Raw genomic sequence first — 24,405 nt, 5'->3', positions numbered from 1 at the left:
TGTTTGAGGGCAAAGTGTTTTCGGATTTGTTCGTTAGATAACGTAGTGAGGTATCCCTCTGTTGTTGCAATGTCTTTGGGGGTATCCTCTTTGTGGGCATCGTTGGATAGATGCTGTTTCCATTGTTCTGGTATTGCGTTTATGATGGCATTGTATTCGAAAAGAAGGCCCGGGTCAGTGCCCAGTTTGCATTCTACTTCTTCGTATGTCATTACATTTCCATGCTGCCAAAGATCCTGCACGATAAGAATGCCTTTTTTGCTCCATTTGGGAAAGTGTAACACATTACCTTTGTATTTTACATTTTTGTTGTTCCATAGCGGTTCCGTTTTTATATTTTCTATCGGTCTGTCTTCGTTGAGAACGGCTACTGCTTTTATTACCTCTCTCCAGAAGAATGACTTAACATTTTCCAGCTTTTTGATGTCTTTAGGTAAGATATTACAGCTAAAACTGCAATAACTGTCCTTGAAAGGTGACATATTTTGTCTTGCAAGAATGCTCCAATGCGCTTTTGTCTCTCTGAGGAGTCTAGCTGCCCATTTGACCAGGAACATTTGCTGCTGGTGTTCGACGTTGATCATATTCAAGCCACCATCTTCTTTGTCAAGGCTGAGGACGCCTCTTTTTATTTTTTCAAAAGCTTTTTTATTATTAAACTTTTTTCCACAAAAACCTGTACATAAGTGTGTTAATGGTGCTGAGGACTTTGACTGGTAAAGCCGATACTTGCAGGACGTGTGAGAACTGTGACAACAAAAACGTCTTTGCTAAGATAACCTTACCGTATAGTGATGGGTTTCTTCGTTTCCATCGTTTAATCACCATAGTTATTTTTTCGATTTCCAGTTTTCTTCCAGTTCCGAAATTTCTTTGTCTGCTGAGAAATATATCCCCAGAATTTTCAGCCTGTCAGGCCTTATGGGAATGCTATTTATGTCGCCTGTTTCACGCTTTCTTGACCCCAGCCACATTCCCTCTGATTTACTTTTATTTAATTCAGACCTGAGTATTCTTCAAACTGAGATACAGTGTCTGTAGCTATCCGAATGTCCTGTTCATTTTTTAGAGTTTATGTTGTATCATCTGCAAACTGTTTTATTTTAGAGGTGTTACTTTCGTTGCACATACCTCCTAATGGCGTCAATTCAATTCCTCGAATCTCTTTATCGTTTATAATTCTAATCGCCAGTATTTCTACTGCTAGTACGAAAAGAAGGGGACTTAGTGGGCATCCCTGTCTGATTCCTCGTTCTGTTGGAAACCAATCAGATAGCCATCCACCATTGTGAACACAACTTTGTGTGTTTTCCATTACAGTAGAAACAACATTCTTAAATATTGGGCCAAAGTTGAAAATATCTAGTGCTTCGATGATACAGTCTTTTGATATTGTGTCAAAGGCTTTAGATAAATCTAGAGCAACTAGAGCACCAGTTTGATTCGTTGTATTGAGGTGTTTAGATAGGTCATCAAAGAATCCCAAGTGAACTGCTATATTTCTTCCCTTTATGAAACCTACTTGGTCTTCATTTACAACTGTTCTGATGACATTTTGGAGTCTCGTGGCATGCGCTTTCGTGACTATCTTATAGTCTGTATTTGTGAGAGTAATAGGTCTATAATTTGTGAGGTTATTTTTGTCCAGGTCCTTGCCTTTATGGATTAATGTAACAATTCCTTTCTTCATTGAGAAAGGTAATTCTCATTCCTTGATGGCTTCTGTAATACATAGAAGGAATGGCGTTTTTAGTTTGTCCCAGAACGTTTTATAAAATGCCGGTGTGAGGCCGTCACTACCAGGCGCAGAGTCTTTGTTTAAGTTTGTGAGTGCTACTGTTAGCTCGTCCAGAGTTATTTCTTTGTCACAGAGGTCCTTTTCTTCTTCTGTAAGTACTGGATAATCTTCGTTGCTCAGGAAATGGCCTCTTATGTTTCTTCCTTTATCTACGGATAAGTCTTTCTTGTATAACTCTGTATAAAATTTCTCGATCTGGTTCAGTATTGTCTGTGGATTGTCTGTCGTGTTTTGGTTTATGCGCAGAGATGATATTACGTTCGCGGCTCCTTGGGCCCTTTCAAGGTGGAGAAAGTATTTTGTGTTTTTTTCCCCGTCCTCTATCCACTTGACTCTTGAACGAATCTGAGAACCTCTTGCTTCTGTTAGTTCCTGTAGTTCTATTTCTTTTTTTAGTTGTTGCGCTTTCATTATCATGTTTTTATCAAGAATGCTTTGTGTCAGATTTTGTTCAATGTCGTGCAGCATTTTGATTTTTGCATGTTTATTTGAAGCCCTATTTTTGGCGATTTTTGAATAGTTGATACAGTAGGACTTGTATTTAACTTTAAACATTTCCCAGGCTTTTTGTGGATTTTAGTCTTTATATTTTGAGAAATGTGAATCTATAAAATCGTTTGTTTCTTCCAGAAAACGTTCCTCTGATAGCAACGAGCTATTAAACTTCCAGTATCCTGTACCTCTTTGAAACCCGTTTGCGCTGAATATTGCTTTTACAAGTTTGTGGTCTGAGTGGGGAAATAACTCAATGTCCGTTTTCTGCACGAGTGCTTGGGAGATAGTGTCACAGAAAATATAATCAATTCTCCTTGCTGTGAAAGGAGTGGATCTTGACCAAGTATATTCTTTGACGTCTGGGTGGATAGATCTCCATGTGTCTTCCAGGTCTAGAGAAGATAACATTTCCATGAGAGCTTCATTTTCTCGTGGTGAGTGTGGTTTGCCCGCGATGTTATCTAGATGGCTTATTGTTGTGTTGAAATCACCCAGTACCCACAAATGGTCGTAGTCTTGCTTTAGCAGCAGGCTGCCCAGTTGGTTTATGAATTCTAATTTATCTACGGTCGAGTTTGGTGCATAGCAATTAGTGATGATGGTTATTTTGTTGTCATGCCTGACTCTAATTAGTAGTATTCTCTCTGCTGCATGAATTAATTCTGCCTGCATCTGCTTAAGTTTGGAAATGAGGATAATGAGTCCATTGCTTCTGTTAGTTCCTGCACTATAGAATATGCTTCCCGACCATTGTCTATCGATTTCGTGCATCACATCATCTGTAACGTATGTCTCCTGCAAACATGCAATGTCTAACTTTTGTTTTCTGAGGAAGTCAAATACAACTTTTCTTTTTAGCTTATTTCTCAGACCCCGCACATTTAAAGTACCAATACATATATCGTGGTTCATAACTGGTATGGGGATAGCATTTCTTCAGATTTCTGCAGCAGATAACCAAAATCATTAATCATAAATCACAAGTCCATAAAACGAAGCCAAGGGTCGTGAGGGAAAGGTCAGACCGGTGGGGAGAGAACACGTGCCAGGTGTCGACCCCCTCCTGCATGCTGTCTGCTTTCTCTTCCTCTCCTCTTGCTTTGTCCGGGGCCACTACAGTCGGCCGTTTGCTGTCCGGCACTGGCGTTGTGGGAGATTCACTCCTCTCCCTTTTTTCTTTTCTTCCAGCAAGGCTCGTTGTTGCGGTGTGTGTGAACTCAGAACTCAGAACTCAGAACTCATTTAATTGTCGTAAAACCATCATAGGAATTATGGACACTATAAACTAAACACAACAAGCAAACAAAAAGTAAAAGCAATAAGTTGTGAGCACATGCAGGATATTCCATAAGACATAGCTATGGACTGCGAACTTTAAAGCATTCATATATGTATTTTGCCAGTTCTGGTTGGAAATAATTTTGTGGCAACAGAGAACTCGGCCTTTGGATTATTGTGTTGCCAGTGCCATCTGGCCAATGATTCGAAGACTGGGAATTGACTGTCACAAGTAGGCGAGACCTCAAGTTAGAGTACACACTACACTTGTCCAGAAAATGCAGTTCATCCTCTATAACTCCACATGATTTACATAGCCGGTCTTTCCTAGTTACGTTGTAGTGACGTCCACGCTCAATTTCAAGTTCATGTGCACTTATTCGCAATCGACATAGTGCTCCTCTGTGTTTAGTATTTTTGCAGCTAATCAGGTAAGGTTGTAATGTATAAGTATTTGCAATTTTGCAATAAAAGGAGAGCCTTGAAATGGTCTCGTTCTTTCTGCTGTTCCAATATTGAACATATTTATCCTGTAGTTTATTCAAGACTGAATATTTTAGTCGCTTAATGCTGAGTGTGCCTTGGTTCTCCCACACGTGGGAGAATCCAATTGAAACCAGTATCTTTTTGATAAAATTAAGTTGTGTGTGTGCGCCGGCTTCACGGGACTGGCTGCTGTCTGGCCCTGCGTGTTGCTCGCATCACCTCTTCCGCACACTGGTAGGCCTACTTGCTCGCCTGGCAGTGTCAGTGCTGGTTGACTGCTGCCCTGTGGCTCGCATGCTGCTGGTGTTTCATCTTCCCTAACTACTTCTTCCTCGGCATTGAGGGGCACCGAAGAGGGGCAGTCCATTATTTTATGCCCCTGCTGCAGGCAACCTTTGCAAACCACCTCCCCTTCACAGTTAGCTGCCACATGTCCTTCCTGCAGGCATTTGTTACACTTTTTTGTTTTTTGCTTTTGTTCTTTGTGATAAATGTCTGCCGTGAATACACCGATTTTCATGACTGGCCTCAGTGGTGTGACTGGTACCGTGATGTACACGAAACGGCGGCCAGTTTCAAATTGGGTCAGTCGCCCGTCGGGGTTTCTTGCCAGCTCATTTCTGAGAGATGACCGTAGCTCTACCCCTATCTTTTTCAGAGCTGTTTCTATTAGTTCGTTACTGATACTAAGCGGGATGTTATTGACCCACAGCTTTGTGGTGGGTTTTTCACCCCCCTGGTCCTTGTTAACAAAAGGATTCCTATCCAGGAGAGACACTCGTGCTCCCCTAAACAGGAACCCTTCCAGTAACAAATGGTCTCTTACTTCTTCATTTCGCGGATGTATCCGCCACAGACCGCGAATCCGCTGCGCCCCCCGATTTGTTCCTCGACCGCACGCAGCCTCCGCGGCAACACAAATGTCATACACTGTAGGCAGCGTCTCGTATGTAGGGAGTGCCCTGGTAGTAATGTATACTGGTTCCACGGCCGGCGGGGATGGCGTGGCGCCGCCATGGTGGCCCCAACACTGGAAACTGCTTTCCCCTGGTCTTTTTCGCTCGTTCCACACACACATGTTGGCGAAAGGAGCACAGTACAAACACACAGTGTACTAATTCGCTTTTCTCACTTACAAACCTGGAGCTAAATCCTTCGACATGTCGAAGCCACTATATTTTTGCAAAAACGAAAAGCACAGAGCACAGAAGAACGTGGCCTGCCGACATCGGAGGCCAAACCGGAAGTCGGTAATGCAGAATTAACGTCGCTCTCATATCCCATGTACCTTTAGATGCTGTCTTGCAAAAAATTGCCATAGTTCACCACCTGTAACTGTCTTAAACTGCCATTTTTGCAGGAGGAAATGTTGACACGTCCGGCTGGCCGGACAGCAAGAGTCTTTTCAGACAGACAGACAGACAGTGAAGGGCGTGGGGGAGGAAAGAGACAGACAGACAGACAGACAGTGAAGGGGTTGGGGGAGGAAAGAGACAGACAGACAGTGGAGGGGGTGGGGGAGGAAAGAGACAGACAGACAGTGAAGGGGGTGGGGGAGGAAAGAGACAGACAGACAGACAGTGGAGGGGGGTGGGGGAGGAAAGAGACAGACAGACAGTGAAGGGGGTGGGGGAGGAAAGAGACAGACAGACAGACAGTGGAGGGGGGGTGGGGGAGGAAAGAGACAGACAGACAGACAGACAGTGAAGGGGGTGGGGGAGGAAAGAGACAGACAGACAGACAGTGGAGGGGAGTGGGGGAGGAAAGAGACAGACAGACAGACAGTGGAGGGGGGTGGGGGAGGAAAGAGACAGACAGTGGAGGGGGGTGGGGGAGGAAAGAGACAGACAGTGGAGGGGAGTAGGGGAGGAAAGAGACAGACAGACAGACAGTGGAGGGGGGTGGCAGAGGAAAGAGACAGACAGACAGACAGTGGAGGGGGGTGGGGGAGGAAAGAGACAGACAGACAGTGGAGAGGGGTGGGGGAGGAAACAGACAGACAGACAGACAGACAGTGGAGGGGGGTGGGGGAGGAAAGAGACAAGACAGACAGACAGTGGAGGGGGGTGGGGGAGGAAAGAGACAGACAGACAGACAGTGGAGGGGGGTGGGGGAGGAAAGAGACAGACAGTGGAGGGGAGTAGTGGAGGAAAGAGACAGACAGACAGACAGACAGTGGAGGGGGGTGGGGGAGGAAAGAGACAGACAGACAGTGGAGGGGAGTAGGGGAGGAAAGAGACAGACAGACAGACAGTGGAGAGGGGTGGGGGAGGAAAGAGACAGACAGTGGAGGGGGGTGGGGGAGGAAAGAGACAGACAGACAGACAGACAGTGGAGAGGGGTGGGGGAGGAAAGAGACAGACAGACAGACAGACAGTGGAGGGGGGTGGGGGAGGAAAGAGACAGACAGACAGTGGAGGGGGGGGGGGGAGGAAAGAGACAGACAGACAGACAGTGGAGGGGGGTGGGGGAGGAAAGAGACAGACAGACAGTGGAGGGGAGTAGGGGAGGAAAGAGACAGACAGACAGACAGACAGTGGAGAGGGGTGGGGGAGGAAACAGACAGACAGACAGACAGACAGTGGAGGGGGGTGGGGGAGGAAAGAGACAAGACAGACAGACAGTGGAGGGGGGTGGGGGAGGAAAGAGACAGACAGACAGACAGTGGAGGGGGGTGGGGGAGGAAAGAGACAGACAGTGGAGGGGAGTAGTGGAGGAAAGAGACAGACAGACAGACAGACAGTGGAGGGGGGTGGGGGAGGAAAGAGACAGACAGACAGTGGAGGGGAGTAGGGGAGGAAAGAGACAGACAGACAGACAGTGGAGAGGGGTGGGGGAGGAAAGAGACAGACAGTGGAGGGGGGTGGGGGAGGAAAGAGACAGACAGACAGACAGACAGTGGAGAGGGGTGGGGGAGGAAAGAGACAGACAGACAGACAGACAGTGGAGGGGGAGGAAAGAGACAGACAGACAGACAGACAGTGGAGGGGGGTGGGGGAGGAAAGAGACAGACAGACAGACAGTGGAGGGGGGTGGGGGAGGAAAGAGACAGACAGACAGACAGTGGAGGGGGGTGGGGGAGGAAAGAGACAGACAGACAGTGGAGGGGGTGGGGGAGGAAAGAGACAGACAGACAGTGGAGGGGGTGGGGGAGGAAAGAGACAGACACACAGACAGACAGACAGACAGACAATGAAAGAGATATTGGAGGGGCTCGAAGAAAGAGACAGACACGGACACTATGACAGAGACAGATTATCATCAGCATCATGTCTGTGATGAGTGTGAAAGTCACGTGATCCCTGTCTTGTGTGCACGTGCCTGCAGTACCTGCCTTGACGTCAGAGTCCCCCAACGTCATTCCTGTGGACACGGCCACTGGCACCCTGGGGGAATCCAAATCCCCAGAGGGATCGTCACACAAAGGTTAGTTCGCCTGTAGATCCCTGGTAACAGACACTGACAAAGACAGAGATGGGACATGGCAGAGTGAGCACAGACAGACATGGAGACAATGACAGAGCAGGGGGAGTGAGCACAGACAGACATGGAGACAATGACAGAGGAGGGGGAGTGAGCACAGACAGACATGGAGACAATGACAGAGCAGGGGGAGTGAGCACAGACAGACATGGAGACAATGACAGAGGAGGGGGAGTGAGCACAGACAGACATGGAGACAATGACAGAGGAGGGGGAGTGAGCACAGACAGACATGGAGACAGTGACAGAGGAGGGGAAGTGAGCACAGACAGACATGGAGACAGTGACAGAGGAGGGGAAGTGAGCACAGACAGACAGACATGGAGACAATGACAGAGGAGGGGGAGTGAGCACAGACAGACATGGAGACAGTGACAGAGGAGGGGGAGTGAGCACAGACAGACATGGAGACAGTGACAGAGGAGGGGGAGTGAACAGAGACAGACATGGAGACAATGACAGAGGAGGGGAAGTGAGCACAGACAGACAGACATGGAGACAATGACAGAGGAGGGGGAGTGAGCACAGACAGACATGGAGACAATGACAGAGGAGGGGGAGTGAGCACAGACAGACATGGAGACAATGACAGAGGAGGGGGTGAGCACAGACAGACAGACATGGAGACAGTGACAGAGGAGGGGGAGTGAGCACAGACAGACATGGAGACAATGACAGAGGAGGGGGAGTGAGCACAGACAGAGACAGACATGGAGACAATGACAGAGCAGGGGGAGTGAGCACAGACAGACATAGAGACAATGACAGAGCAGGGGGAGTGAGCACAGACAGAGACAGACATGGAGACAATGACAGAGCAGGGGGAGTGAGCACAGACAGACATGGAGACAATGACAGAGCAGGGGGAGTGAACGGAGACAGACATGGAGACAGTGACAGAGAACGGGGAGTGAGCACAGAGACAGAGATAGAGACAATGAGAGGGAGGGGGAGTGAGGAGACAGAGAGACAGACATGGAGACAATGACAGAGCAGGGGGAGTGAGCACAGACAGACATGGAGACAGTGACAGAGGAGGGGAAGTGAGCACAGACAGACAGACATGGAGACAGTGACAGAGGAGGGGGAGTGAGCACAGACAGAGACAGACATGGAGACAGTGACAGAGGAGGGGGTGAGCACAGACAGACAGACATGGAGACAATGACAGATGAGGGGGAGTGAGCACAGACAGACATGGAGACAATGACAGAGCAGGGGGAGTGAGCACAGACAGAGACAGACATGGAGACATTGACAGAGCAGGGGGAGTGAGCACAGACAGACATGGAGACAATGACAGATGAGGGGGAGTGAGCACAGACAGAGACAGACATGGAGACAATGACAGAGCAGGGGGAGTGAGCACAGACAGACAGACATGGAGACAATGACAGAGGAGGGGGAGTGAGCACAGACAGACATGGAGACAATGACAGATGAGGGGGAGTGAGCACAGACAGAGACAGACATGGAGACAATGACAGAGCAGGGGGAGTGATCACAGACAGACATGGAGACAATGACAGAGGAGGGGAAGTGAGCACAGACAGACATGGATACAATGACAGAGGAGGGGGTGAGCACAGACAGACATGGAGACAATGACAGAGGAGGGGAAGTGAGCACAGACAGAGACAGACATGGAGACAATGACAGAGCAGGGGGAGTGAGCACAGACAGACACAGACATGGAGACAATGACAGATGAGGTGGAGTGAGCACAGACAGAGACAGACATGGAGACAATGACAGATGAGGCGGAGTGAGCACAGACAGAGACAGACATAGAGACAATGACAGAGCAGGGGGAGTGAGCACAGACATAGAGACAGTGACAGAGGAGGGGGAGTGAGCACAGACAGACATGGAGACAATGACAGAGGAGGGGGAGTGAGCACAGACAGACATGGAGACAATGACAGAGGAGGGGAGTGAGCACAGACAGACAGACATGGAGACAATGACAGAGGAGGGGAAGTGAGCACAGACAGAGACAGACATGGAGACAATGACAGAGGAGGGGGAGTGAGCACAGACAGACATGGAGACAATGACAGAGCAGGGGGAGTGAGCACAGACAGACATGGAGACAATGACAGATGAGGGGTAGTGAGCACAGACAGACATGGAGACAATGACAGAGGAGGGGGAGTGAGCACAGACAGACAGACATGGAGACAATGACAGAGCAGGGGGAGTGAGCAAAGACAGACATGGAGACAATGACAGAGCAGGGGGAGTGAGCACAGACAGACATGGAGACAATGACAGAGGAGGGGGAGTGAGCACAGACAGACATGGAGACAATGACAGAGGAGGGGAGTGAGCACAGACAGACATGGAGACATTGACAGAGGAGGGGGAGTGAGCACAGACAGACTTGGAGACAATGACAGAGCAGGGGGAGTGAGCACAGACAGACAGACAGACATGGAGACAATGACAGAGGAGGGAAGTGAGCACAGACAGACATGGAGACAATGACAGAGCAGGGGAAGTGAGCACAGACAGACATAGAGACAATGACAGAGCAGGGGGAGTGAGCACAGACAGACATGGAGACAATGACAGAGCAGGGGGAGTGAGCACAGACAGACATGCTCTCTCTCTCACACTCAGTGTGGAACGGACGTGTTTTTTGATCGCTCTGATGTTTTGGTGTGTTTAACGGTGTCAGAGGACGTCATTTTGGTTGGTTGTTTTATCAACACAATGTGACTGCAGTGGTGTGATTATAATGCTTCGATGAACAAGGTATGGACTGTAATTAGAGCTTGATGATCTACATGGAATAATGAAGAAACATTGCCCTGACGTTTGTTCAGAGGTGTCCAGTGTGAAACGCTGTACAAGTGTCCGTTCTGCACGTGCAGTTTGTTTTGTTGTCACGGTCAGCGAGACCTGTGCGCTCTAAATACGGACAGCCGCTTTAAATTGTGTGATTTGTGATCTGTGTCATGAATCAGTAACTTTTCCTTGTCCCATGTCCGAGTGGTCTGAACTATATTTTATGATACACAGTCATGCTAATCATATGTTGAAGTTTCTTTATCATGATGGATAGCAGCGTTGAGATAAGAGACTGTAAATTACAGCCGACAATAGATGACCTACAAAAACGATTTTCCTGTTCAGAAATAGAACTTGTTGCATGGAGGAACTGCTTGTGTTATCGTTATGCATCAATTACCGATACATTCATTCTGATAGAAAAGAACGATTATGATTACGATGCCAATCCCCTTTTCCTCCCCCTGTGGATTGAAGACCCGGTTCCCACCAATCTGGCCAAGACTGTCATAAGACTATTCAGTAAACAGTCTAAACGTGTGACCCTGTCCTTGTATTACACTCGGCAAGGCTCAGGAACCTTATTGTGTCAGGGAAGTGACTGTGTTAAATGGGACACAGAGGAATGTGAAGTTTTGAAAGAAACTGTGTATGAGTATTGTGAAAAGCAAGATTTGCATGCCTTTCAGACTGCAATACTCTCCATACCACTAACCTTCCTGACAGACAGTAATAACAGGTTAGATTTATCTCCCCCTGTTTATACCCAGAAGGAAGTAGCCCCCCCTCCACCAGTACCCACGCACCCAGTGTCAGAGCAGTTACAGAATGAAAGAAGTATTCTTCTAGAATTTATGGGTGACTTTTCTGTGGTGTCTCCTGCAGTTCAGATAACCCCTTTTGACAAAGATAAGGGTCACCATGAACAGACACAACCCCATCCAAATGGTGATGAAAGCCTGACTTCCCCTGTCAGTACCAGTCACAGACGAATGGCAGTGAAATCAACTCCAAAACCATCCAAACAATTAAAACGTCATCGCAGACGAACGCTTTGCCCTACAAACTATGTTGGTAAAACTATCTTTGAAAAACTCCAAAGTGTAGAAACAACTATTGAGGATCTAATAAACAGCCAAGCCGACAGTGAGATTCATTTTGTATCAAGTCTAGAAGACTCTAAAGTTTCCATTAAGAATGAACTCAAACACCACATTGACCATAAGGTTGAGTCCTTACACTCTGCTCTTGACAGTCTAAAAACCATTATCTCTGACGTCAGTTCCGCAGTAACCAGCCTGTCAAAAGAAAATCATTCACTAAAAACACAACTTGGGACTCTTCATTCAGAAATAAAACAACTGAAGAAAAAATCTACCTCATCATGTAGTACTTCCACCCAGTGTGGTCTGTCTGACAGTAATGCTTCAGAGAAGCATTTTGACCAACAGACCCAAATCCTGTCAGTCTCTGATGACCAACGTTCTGGTCCATTGACAGCACAGGCCACAGTATCAGGTGAATCCTTGCCACATAAAGATGCTAGTGATGAGGTTTGTCTTGAAAGCACACCTCAGTTTGTTTCGGCAGTTCATCAAATCGACACTGAAAATAGAGATGTACCAGTACAAAATCGGTTTGATGTTCTGTCCGAATCCAGCCAGCAACAACCTGTTGACAGCAGTCACAGAGTCCCACACTCTCCCAGAGTCAAAAGTACCCCAGATACCCCCACACATGATTCCTCACATGATGGTAAAATACTGAATCAAAAGATGTCCCCAGAGAAAGTACTGAGTGAAATAAACATCCCCGCCGATTCCTCCTCGTTACTGATAGGGGACTCTGTCATAAGATATGTGAACCCAAAGAGACTACAGACATACAATGACCCACTCTTCAAAATATGTATTCCTGGACTAACAGTCACTGATCTCACCCAGTGGTTAAAGTACTCAGAAAAGAAAGACCATATTCACACTGTTATTGTCCATGTTGGGGTAAATGATTGTCCAGCGGGACCAATCTCAACACAGAACTGGTGTGAACTCATTGACCTGTGTACCAGTTGTTTTCCCTCAGCATACATAGCATTAAGCTCCATTCTCCCTGCTAGAGGTCGAAATCAACTGAATAACGCCATAGCGCCATCAAACAGAAGTTTGTATTCTGCCTGCACGAGCATGAAGGTAGACATGATTGATCACTACAGTGCATTTGTAACTCAGAACGGGGCACCACGTCAGGCATTGTATAATGATGCCACTCACCCCAGTAGAAGAGGGACGGCCTGCCTTGCCGTCAACTTTAAGAAAGTTCTCCCTCAGTCTGGGCGTGCAGACAGCAAAAACCGCCCTGAAGACGTGGGGTCCTCACGTCCTTCCTCAGGACACAGAGATGGAGGGAGAGCCCCGCACTTCAACAGTGGAGCAGCTTCCTCACACTGCTCTCAGCACCCAGACTCTACAGACACAGGTTCTCCTCCCTTGTCATCCATTGCCCACTTCCCCCCTCTGCCGTCCCGGAATGACCGGCGTGTCACCTTCAGTGAGGCACGTCCACCTCAGCGAGTCCGGCCCCAGGACCGTACACCTACAGACTGGATGGCGGATGATGTAGGGGAAGATGTACCTCCCCCTCAAGACAGACGATCCCGGGCAAACACAAACCCATACCCCCCACCCAATGGCTTTTCATCCTTCCCACATGCCCCTCCTTCTTACCCTCTCCCACGTCACATAACTCCCTATATCCCACATCCCAGATTCCCAGACCCATTCCCTTTCCCTCCCTTCAGTACCCACAGTGGAGGGTTCACACACAGTCAGTACCCAGGACCAGGTGCCATGGACTTCACACCTACACAACAGGGCGGATCCATGTGCGACAACCACAACTGGCTCCCACACAGCCCTGTTGGCCAGTGTGCACAGCAGCTGGTCAACCTGGCGTCACAGCTGGTGTACGACCGAGACCGTCAACGACCGACGCCACCATGGTATCTATGGAGCATCGGGCTGCTAATATATATATATTGACATGATCTGATACGGCATGGCTACACTTGTGTGCAATATATGTGGCCTATGACAATGCGGCATATACAGGACTGAAAGGTCGCTATTATGCTCTGCATAAAACAGACATTATTCATATATCTTTTAATTACATTTGGTTAAACGATGTTAAACTGAAATAAAGAATATATTTTCACGTTGTTCATGTATTGTGAATTCATTGCCAATTCAGGCCAGTTTTCACACTCGGATTGGGACGGTGTAATACTGCACGTTACTCTCTGTCTTGTTGACTGAAGTTGTGTGAACAATTGGTGTCACGTGTCTATACTTAAACCTTCCATTTTTTTCAGAATTTTTGCCTTTGTACAAAATTTAACCGTTGTATTTCTACATTTCTTAAATAAGTTATTAGAATAACTTGTATTTTTATAAGTGTTATTGTGTTTGCTCAGGACATTCACCACTTGCATTTGCCCTGTGATTATACACCATTTGATTATGGAGAACTGCTCCAACACCCCGAAGTGGCTGACTAAAACTGGATTCAAAATAGGATACCTTAATATTTGTCATATGCTGAACAAGATGTCAGACATTTCCCCCATCCTTTCTAATTCTGGTAATTGCTTTCATGTTTTTGCCTTTTCCGAAACACGATTATCTGATGTTGTTTCAGACAATGTGATATCTATTCCAGGATACCACCTCGTCAGGCGTGATGCCACGGTTAAACTGGAAACAGGATTGGTAGCTTATGTTCATCAGTCTGTAAATTACAAAAGAGTTAGTATTTTTGATAAATATAAAATTGAATGCATTTGGTTAGAGATTCGCTTAAAAGGGACCAAGCCAATCCTTGTATGTTTTCTATACAGAAATCCCGAAGAAAGGGTTGAGTGGCTTGATCGCTTTGAGCACATGATGGAAGATGCAACTAACTATTCCACGGAAATTATTTTGCTGGGTGATTTTAACATTGATTTGTTAAAACCACATGATAAATGGAAGGGAATCACTGAAATGTATAATCTAACACAGATAGTTAATACTCCAACAAGGAAGACACTTCTCTCTGAAACACTAATCGATCACATTTACGTAACTAACCCTAGAAATGTTGTAGAAACCTCTGTTCCTGTATTTGGCCTTAGTGATCACTTTCCAGTATGTCTAACATGGTCAAAGAAAGGTATAAAAATCCCCAGATGCAATCACAGGTATATGTCATTCCGTAGTTACAGAACTTTTGACACAGTAGGGTTTCTGTCTGATTTATGTATGGCTAAATTTTCTGATGTTTACCAGTGCACCGACCCTGACAGTGCGCTTGCGACATGGTATCAGTACTTTCTTTCCGTCTTCAACAGACATGTTCCCTTGAGGACTAAACGCGTTAGACAGGATGATAAGGCCCCGTGGTTGACAGAAGATATAAATATTGAAATAAAGGCTCGAGATCTATTATTAAAAACTACAGGAAAAGATGAAAAATTTAAGAAACAAAGAAATAAAGTAACATCAATGAAACGGGCTGCCAAAAAGAAATATTTTAGTGATTTGATAATATCTAAAAGAGATACAAAATCCATTTGGAAAGCTATCAACCGACTGTCAGGAAAAAAAGTTCAATTTACTCCTTCTGGGAATGAGATGTCAGCTGAAATTCTGAATATACACTTTACCACTGTCGCAGAAAGAACTGTCGGGGTTGATATCACCGAGTCCAATGACTTACAATTGCTCAAATGTTTTTGTAACACGAAAAGAATACACTCTAACTTTCAGCTAGCATACATTAGTGTACATGATGTTTTCAAAGAATTATGCTCATTAAAACAGTCCACATCCCGAGGTTTAGATGGTATCGATAGTAAGATTTTGAAGATAGCAGCACCTATCATCTCTGAACACATCACGTATATCTATAACCTCTGTATAGAAAAACGCTCCTATCCACAGGCTTTTAAAAAATGCTAAAGTGTTACCGGTCTTTAAATATGGAGATCCATCTGACCCTACTAACTATAGACCTATATCAATATTGTCCACATTATCCAAACCCCTCGAAAAACATATCAAACTTAACCTTCAGTCACATTTCAACAAATATGATTTATTTCACCCCAATCAAAGTGGCTTTAGAAAAAATTATTCCTGTCATACTGCACTGACTAATCTTGTTGAGGAATGGCATTTAAACATTAATGATAACTTACTTACTGGGTCTGTTTTTGTTGATTTTGCAAAAGCCTTTGATACAATAGATCATAAACTACTTTCGAAAAAGTTAGTCATGTATGGCTTATCATCTGATTCAGTTGAACTGATATCTTCTTTTCTTGATAATAGGAAACAAGCGGTTATCCAAGCTTCTAAAATGTCCCCTCTTATGTCAGTTAATTATGGTATTCCTCAGGGATCAGTTTTAGGGCCTATTTTATTTTCAATTTATATAAATGATCTTCCACTTCACGTTTCATCCTCTTGCGAACTTTTCACTGATGATACAACACTCCATCAAAAAGACGCAAATGCCAATACAGTATGCACTAAGTTGCAGAGCGATATTGATAAACTTATAAACTGGACTGAAATGAACCACATGGCAATTCACCCACAGAAGTCTAAATTTATGTTAATCACAACCAGACAAAAACGACAAAATATCAAATCTAAAATAAAAGGGCTCAAGGTACTTGATAATGATTTGCTGGAAGTTAGTTCTTATAGACTACTTGGTCTTACACTTGACAATAACCTTTCGTGGTCTTATCATATCTCTGCTTTATGCAAGAAGTTATCGAAAAAAGTATTTCAGCTCAATAGAATTAAACATTTCCTTAATCAACATACCCGTAAATTATTTTTTCATGCATACATCCAACCTGATATTGACTATGCATCAACATGCTGGGACGGGGCTAGTAAAAATTGCTTAAAACCTCTTGAAAGTATATACAGACGTTCCCTTAAGCTCATTCTCCTTAAATCTTCTATTCAAGCAAATGACTATGTTGAACTAAATATTCTCCCCTTTCATCTTAAATGTCGCTTTAACAAGGGTGTTTTTATGTTCAAAATTATGAAGAACTTTGCACCGCCATATCTTTATAGGAAATTCCCGGAAAGAATCATTCGTAACAAGAGTACCATTTTTACCCCTCGTCCCAGAACTAACCTTTTCTTGTCTTCTCTCACTTATTCTGGTGGTAAACTGTGGAATGAAATCCCCGAGTATCTTAGAAATAGATCTACAGTAGCATCTTTCAAAAAATCGTATCAAAAATATCTGATGCAACAAATGTAATTAGTACCAGCAAAATCAAAGCATATGATGAGCTCTTAGTAAGCCAACGTACTTTGATTAATTGTTCTCCAACAGTGTGTAAGCAAGGAAAATCGGCGAGTGTAAGTATGCGTGTGTATCTCTGTGTACTTGTGTGTTCGAGATTATGTGTATGATGCCTGTGTGTGCACACACGTGTGTGTTTGAAGATTTTCATGTGGTAATGTTTTGTATGATTTTCATGTTTCCGTAAGTGTAGTCTTTGATACATCCATTTATGTAACTATTATTATCTATTTGGTTTTTGGTTTGTTCTATGTCATTTATTATTCATACTTATTTCATTTCTTACAATGTGTGTGTATGCGTGTGTGAGGGCATGGTGTAAAGAAGCTTCCAGCTTATCCATTTTACCCTCAATAAAACATTTGTCATTGTCATTTGTCATTGACATGGAGACAATGACAGAGGAGGGGAAGTGAGCACAGACACAGACAGACATGGAGACAATGACAGAGCAGGGGGAGTGAGCACAGACAGAGACAGACATGGAGACAATGACAGAGCAGGGGGAGTGAGCACAGACAGACATGGAGACAATGACAGAGCAGGGGAAGTGAGCAGAGACAGACATGGAGACAATGACAGAGGAGGGGGAGTGAGCACAGACAGAGACAGACATGGAGACAATGACAGAGGAGGGGGAGTGAGCACAGACAGACATGGAGACAATGACAGAGGAGGGGAAGTGAGCACAGACAGAGACAGACATGGAGACAATGACAGAGGAGGGGAATTGAGCACAGACACAGACAGACATGGAGACAATGACAGAGGAGGGGGAGTGAGCACAGACAGACATGGAGACAATGACAGAGGAGGGGAAGTGAGCACAGACAGAGACAGACATGGAGACAATGACAGAGGAGGGGGAGTGAGCACAGACAGACATGGAGACAATGACAGAGGAGGGGAAGTGAGCACAGACAGAGACAGACATGGAGACAATGACAGAGGAGGGGAATTGAGCACAGACACAGACAGACATGGAGACAATGACAGATGAGGGGGAGTGAGCACAGACAGAGACAGACATGGAGACAATGACAGATGAGGGGGAGTGAGCACAGACAGACATGGAGACAATGACAGAGCAGGTGGAGTGAGCACAGACAGACATGGAGACAGTGACAGAGGAGGGGGAGTGAGCACAGACAGACAGACATGGAGACATTGACAGAGGAGGGGAGTGAGCACAGACAGACAGACATGGAGACAATGACAGAGCAGGGGGAGTGAGCACAGACAGACAGACATGGAGACAATGACAGAGCAGGGGGAGTGAGCACAGACAGAGACAGACATAGAGACAATGACAGAGGAGGGGGAGTGAGCACAGACAGATATGGAGAAAATGACAGAGGAGGGGAGTGAGCACAGACAGACAGACATGGAGACAATGACAGAGGAGGGGAGTGAGCACAGACAGACAGACATGGAGACAATGACAGAGCAGGGGGAGTGAGCACAGACAGACAGACATGGAGACAATGACAGAGCAGGGGGAGTGAGCACAGACAGACAGACAGACATGGAGACAATGACAGAGGAGGGGAAGTGAGCACAGACAGACATACAGACATGGAGACAATGACAGATGAGGGGGAGTGAGCACAGACAGAGACAGACATGGAGACAATGACAGATGAGGGGGAGTGAGCACAGACAGAGACAGACATGGCGACAATGACAGAGCAGGGGGAGTGAGCACAGACAGACATGGAGACAATGACAGAGGAGGGGGAGTGAGCACAGACAGACAGACATGGAGACAATGACAGAGGAGGGGGAGTGAGCACAGACACAGACAGACATGGAGACAATGACAGAGGAGGGGAAGTGAGCACAGACAGACATGGAGACAATGACAGCGGAGGGGGAGTGAGCACAGACAGACATGGAGACAATGACAGAGAAGGGGAAGTGAGCACAGACAGACATGGAGACAGTGACAGAGGAGGGGGAGTGAGCACAGACAGACATGGAGACAATTACAGAGCAGGGGGAGTGAGCACAGACAGACATGGAGACAATGACAGAGGAGGGGGAGTGAGCACAGACACAGACAGACATGGAGACAGTGACAGAGGACGGGGAGTGAGCACAGACACAGACAGACATGGAGACAATGACAGAGGAGGGGGAGTGATCACAGACACAGACAGACATAGAGACAATGACAGAGGAGGGGGAGTGAGCACAGACAGACATGGAGACAATGACAGAGGAGGGGAAGTGAGCACAGACAGAGACAGACATGGAGACAATGACAGAGGAGGGGGAGTGAGCACAGACAGACATGGAGACAATGACAGAGGAGGGGAAGTGAGCACAGACAGAGACAGACATGGAGACAATGACAGAGGAGGGGAATTGAGCACAGACACAGACAGACATGGAGACAATGACAGATGAGGGGGAGTGAGCACAGACAGAGACAGACATGGAGACAATGACAGATGAGGGGGAGTGAGCACAGACAGACATGGAGACAATGACAGAGCAGGGGGAGTGAGCACAGACAGACATGGAGACAGTGACAGAGGAGGGGGAGTGAGCACAGACAGACAGACATGGAGACAATGACAGAGGAGGGGGAGTGAGCACAGACAGACAGACATGGAGACATTGACAGAGGAGGGGAGTGAGCACAGACAGACAGACATGGAGACAATGACAGAGCAGGGGGAGTGAGCACAGACAGAGACAGACATGGAGACAATGACAGAGCAGGGGAAGTGAGCACAGACAGAGACAGACATAGAGACAATGACAGAGGAGGGGGAGTGAGCACAGACAGACATGGAGACAATGACAGAGGAGGGGAGTGAGCACAGACAGACAGACATGGAGACAATGACAGAGGAGGGGAGTGAGCACAGACAGACAGACATGGAGACAATGACAGAGCAGGGGGAGTGAGCACAGACAGACAGACATGGAGACAATGACAAAGCAGGGGGAGTGAGCACAGACAGACAGACAGACATGGAGACAATGACAGAGGAGGGGAAGTGAGCACAGACAGACAGACAGACATGGAGACAATGACAGATGAGGGGGAGTGAGCACAGACAGAGACAGACATGGAGACAATGACAGATGAGGGGGAGTGAGCACAGACAGAGACAGACATGGCGACAATGACAGAGCAGGGGGAGTGAGCACAGACAGACATGGAGACAATGACAGATGAGGGGGAGTGAGCACAGACAGAGACAGACATGGAGACAATGACAGAGGAGGGGGAGTGAGCACAGACAGAGACAGACATGGGGACAATGACAGAGTAGGGGGAGTGAGCACAGACAGACAGACATGGAGACAATGACAGAGGAGGGGGAGTGAGCACAGACAGACAGACATGGAGACATTGACAGAGGAGGGGAGTGAGCACAGACAGACAGACATGGAGACGATGACAGAGCAGGGGGAGTGAGCACAGACAGACAGACATGGAGACAATGACAGAGCAGGGGGAGTGAGCACAGACAGAGACAGACATAGAGACAATGACAGAGGAGGGGGAGTGAGCACAGACAGACAGACATGGAGACAATGACAGAGCAGGGGGAGTGAGCACAGACAGACAGACATGGAGACAATGACAGAGCAGGGGGAGTGAGCACAGACAGACAGACAGACATGGAGACAATGACAGAGGAGGGGAAGTGAGCACAGACAGACAGACAGACATGGAGACAATGACAGATGAGGGGGAGTGAGCACAGACAGAGACAGACATGGAGACAATGACAGATGAGGGGGAGTGAGCACAGACAGACATGGAGACAATGACAGAGGAGGGGGAGTGAGCACAGACAGAGACAGACATGGAGACACTGACAGAGCAGGGGGAGTGAGCACAGACAGACATGGAGACACTGACAGAGCAGGGGGAGTGAGCACAGACAGACATAGAGACAATGACAGAGCAGGGGAAGTGAGCACAGACAGAGACAGACATGGAGACAATGACAGATGAGGGGGAGTGAGCACAGACAGAGACAGACATGGAGACAATGACAGAGCAGGGGAAGTGAGCACAGACAGAGACAGACATGGAGACAATGACAGGTGAGGGGGAGTGAGCACAGACAGACATGGAGACAATGACAGAGCAGGGAGAGTGAGCACAGACAGAGACAGACATGGAGACAATGACAGAGGAGGGGGAGTGAGCACAGACAGACAGACATGGAGACAATGACAGAGGAGGGGGAGTGAGCACAGACACAGACAGACATGGAGACAATGACAGAGGAGGGGAAGTGAGCACAGACAGACATGGAGACAATGACAGCGGAGGGGGAGTGAGCACAGACAGACATGGAGACAATGACAGATGAGGGGGAGTGAGCGCAGACTGAGACAGACATGGAGACAATGACAGAGCAGGGGGAGTGAGCACAGACAGACATGGAGACAATGACAGAGGAGGGGGAGTGAGCACAGACACAGACAGACATGGAGACAGTGACAGAGGACGGGGAGTGAGCACAGACACAGACAGACATGGAGACAATGACAGAGGAGGGGGAGTGATCACAGACACAGACAGACATAGAGACAATGACAGAGGAGGGGGAGTGAGCACAGACAGACATGGAGACAATGACAGAGGAGGGGAAGTGAGCACAGACAGAGACAGACATGGAGACAATGACAGAGGAGGGGGAGTGAGCACAGACAGACATGGAGACAATGACAGAGGAGGGGAAGTGAGCACAGACAGAGACAGACATGGAGACAATGACAGAGGAGGGGAATTGAGCACAGACAGACATGGAGACAATGACAGAGCAGGGGGAGTGAGCACAGACAGACATGGAGACAATGACAGAGCAGATAAAGTGAGCACAGACAGAGACAGACATAGAGACAATGACAGAGGAGGGGGAGTGAGCACAGACAGACATGGAGACAATGACAGAGGAGGGGAGTGAGCACAGACAGACAGACATGGAGACAATGACAGAGGAGGGGAGTGAGCACAGACAGACAGACATGGAGACAATGACAGAGCAGGGGGAGTGAGCACAGACAGACAGACATGGAGACAATGACAAAGCAGGGGGAGTGAGCACAGACAGACAGACAGACATGGAGACAATGACAGAGGAGGGGAAGTGAGCACAGACAGACAGACAGACAGACATGGAGACAATGACAGATGAGGGGGAGTGAGCACAGACAGAGACAGACATGGAGACAATGACAGATGAGGGGGAGTGAGCACAGACAGAGACAGACATGGCGACAATGACAGAGCAGGGGGAGTGAGCACAGACAGACATGGAGACAATGACAGATGAGGGGGAGTGAGCACAGACAGAGACAGACATGGAGACAATGACAGAGGAGGGGGAGTGAGCACAGACAGAGACAGACATGGAGACAATGACAGAGCAGGGGGAGTGAGCACAGACACAGAGACAGTGACGGAGCAGGGGGAGTGAGCACAGACAGACAGACATGGAGACAATGACAGAGGAGGGGGAGTGAGCACAGACAGACAGACATGGAGACAATGACAGAGGAGGGGGAGTGAGCACAGACAGACAGACATGGAGACATTGACAGAGGAGGGGAGTGAGCACAGACAGACAGACAGACATGGAGACAATGACAGATGAGGGGGAGTGAGCACAGACAGAGACAGACATGGAGACAATGACAGATGAGGGGGAGTGAGCACAGACAGACATGGAGACAATGACAGAGGAGGGGGAGTGAGCACAGACAGAGACAGACATGGAGACAATGACAGAGCAGGGGGAGTGAGCACAGACAGACATGGAGACACTGACAGAGCAGGGGGAGTGAGCACAGACAGACATAGAGACAATGACAGAGCAGGGGAAGTGAGCACAGACAGAGACAGACATGGAGACAATGACAGATGAGGGGGAGTGAGCACAGACAGACATGGAGACAATGACAGAGCAGGGAGAGTGAGCACAGACAGAGACAGACATGGAGACAATGACAGAGGAGGGGGAGTGAGCACAGACAGACAGACATGGAGACAATGACAGAGGAGGGGGAGTGAGCACAGACACAGACAGACATGGAGACAATGACAGAGGAGGGGAAGTGAGCACAGACAGACATGGAGACAATGACAGCGGAGGGGGAGTGAGCACAGACAGACATGGAGACAATGACAGAGGAGGGGGAGTGAGCACAGACTGAGACAGACATGGAGACAATGACAGAGCAGGGGGAGTGAGCACAGACAGACATGGAGACAATGACAGAGAAGGGGAAGTGAGCACAGACAGACATGGAGACAGTGACAGAGGAGGGGGAGTGAGCACAGACAGACATGGAGACAATGACAGAGCAGGGGGAGTGAGCACAGACAGACATGGAGACAATGACAGCGGAGGGGGAGTGAGCATAGACAGACATGGAGACAATGACAGAGCAGGGGGAGTGAGCAGAGACAGACAGACATGGAGACAATGACAGAGGAGGGGGAGTGAGCACAGACAGACAGACATGGAGACAATGACGGAGCAGGGGGAGTGAGCACAGACAGACATGGAGACAATGACAGAGGAGGGGAAGTGAGCCCAGACAGACAGACAAAGAGACAATGACAGAGGAGGGGAAGTGAGCACAGACAGAGACAGACATGGAGACAATGACAGAGCAGGGGGAGTGAGCACAGACAGACATGGAGAGAATGACATATGAGGGGGAGTGAGCACAGACAGACATGGAGACAATGACAGAGGAGGGGAAGTGAGCACAGACAGACATGGAGACAATGACAGAGGAGGGGAAGTGAGCACAGACAGACAGACATAGAGACAATGACAGAGGAGGGGGAGTGAGCACAGACAGAGACAGACATGGAGACAATGACAGATGAGGGGGAGTGAGCACAGACAGACATGGAGACAATGACAGAGCAGGGGGAGTGAGCACAGACAGACATGGAGACAATGACAGAGCAGGGGGAGTGAGCACAGACAGACAGACATGGAGACAATGACAGAGCAGAGGGAGTGAGCACAGACAGAGACAGACATGGAGACAATGACAGAGCAGGGGGAGTGAGCACAGACAGACATGGAGACAATGACAGAGCAGGGGGAGTGAGCACAGACATAGAGACAGTGACAGAGTAGGGGGAGTGAGCACAGACAGACAGACATGGAGACAATGACAGAGGAGGGGGAGTGAGCACAGACAGACAGACATGGAGACATTGACAGAGGAGGGGAGTGAGCACAGACAGACAGACATGGAGACAATGACAGAGCAGGGGGAGTGAGCACAGACAGACAGACAGACATGGAGACAATGACAGAGGAGGGGAAGTGAGCACAGACAGACAGACATGGAGACAATGACAGATGAGGGGGAGTGAGCACAGACAGAGACAGACATGGAGACAATGACAGATGAGGGGGAGTGAGCACAGACAGACATGGAGACAATGACAGAGGAGGGGGAGTGAGCACAGACAGAGACAGACATGGAGACAATGACAGAGCAGGGGGAGTGAGCACAGACAGACATGGAGACACTGACAGAGCAGGGGGAGTGAGCACAGACAGACATAGAGACAATGACAGAGCAGGGGAAGTGAGCACAGACAGAGACAGACATGGAGACAATGACAGATGAGGGGGAGTGAGCACAGACAGAGACAGACATGGAGACAATGACAGAGCAGGGGAAGTGAGCACAGA

General features: G+C 47.6%; 1 protein-coding gene across 2 annotated transcripts in view; it reads left to right on the top strand.

The window, feature by feature from the left end:
* LOC143301385 (uncharacterized) overlaps window positions 1–24,405 on the top strand; it is a 158,679-nt gene that overhangs the window by 56,142 nt on the left and 78,132 nt on the right. For both annotated transcript variants that reach the window (XM_076615629.1, XM_076615630.1), the window contains exon 3: window positions 7,385–7,483. In XM_076615629.1, coding sequence (XP_076471744.1) covers window positions 7,385–7,483 — 99 coding nt within the window. The remainder of the gene's footprint in view (window positions 1–7,384; window positions 7,484–24,405) is intronic.

The sequence above is a fragment of the Babylonia areolata genome, chromosome 27 (assembly GCF_041734735.1).
Source record: "Babylonia areolata isolate BAREFJ2019XMU chromosome 27, ASM4173473v1, whole genome shotgun sequence".
NCBI lineage: Eukaryota > Metazoa > Mollusca > Gastropoda > Neogastropoda > Buccinidae > Babylonia > Babylonia areolata.
This window is presented reverse-complemented; position numbering and strand designations above follow the sequence as displayed.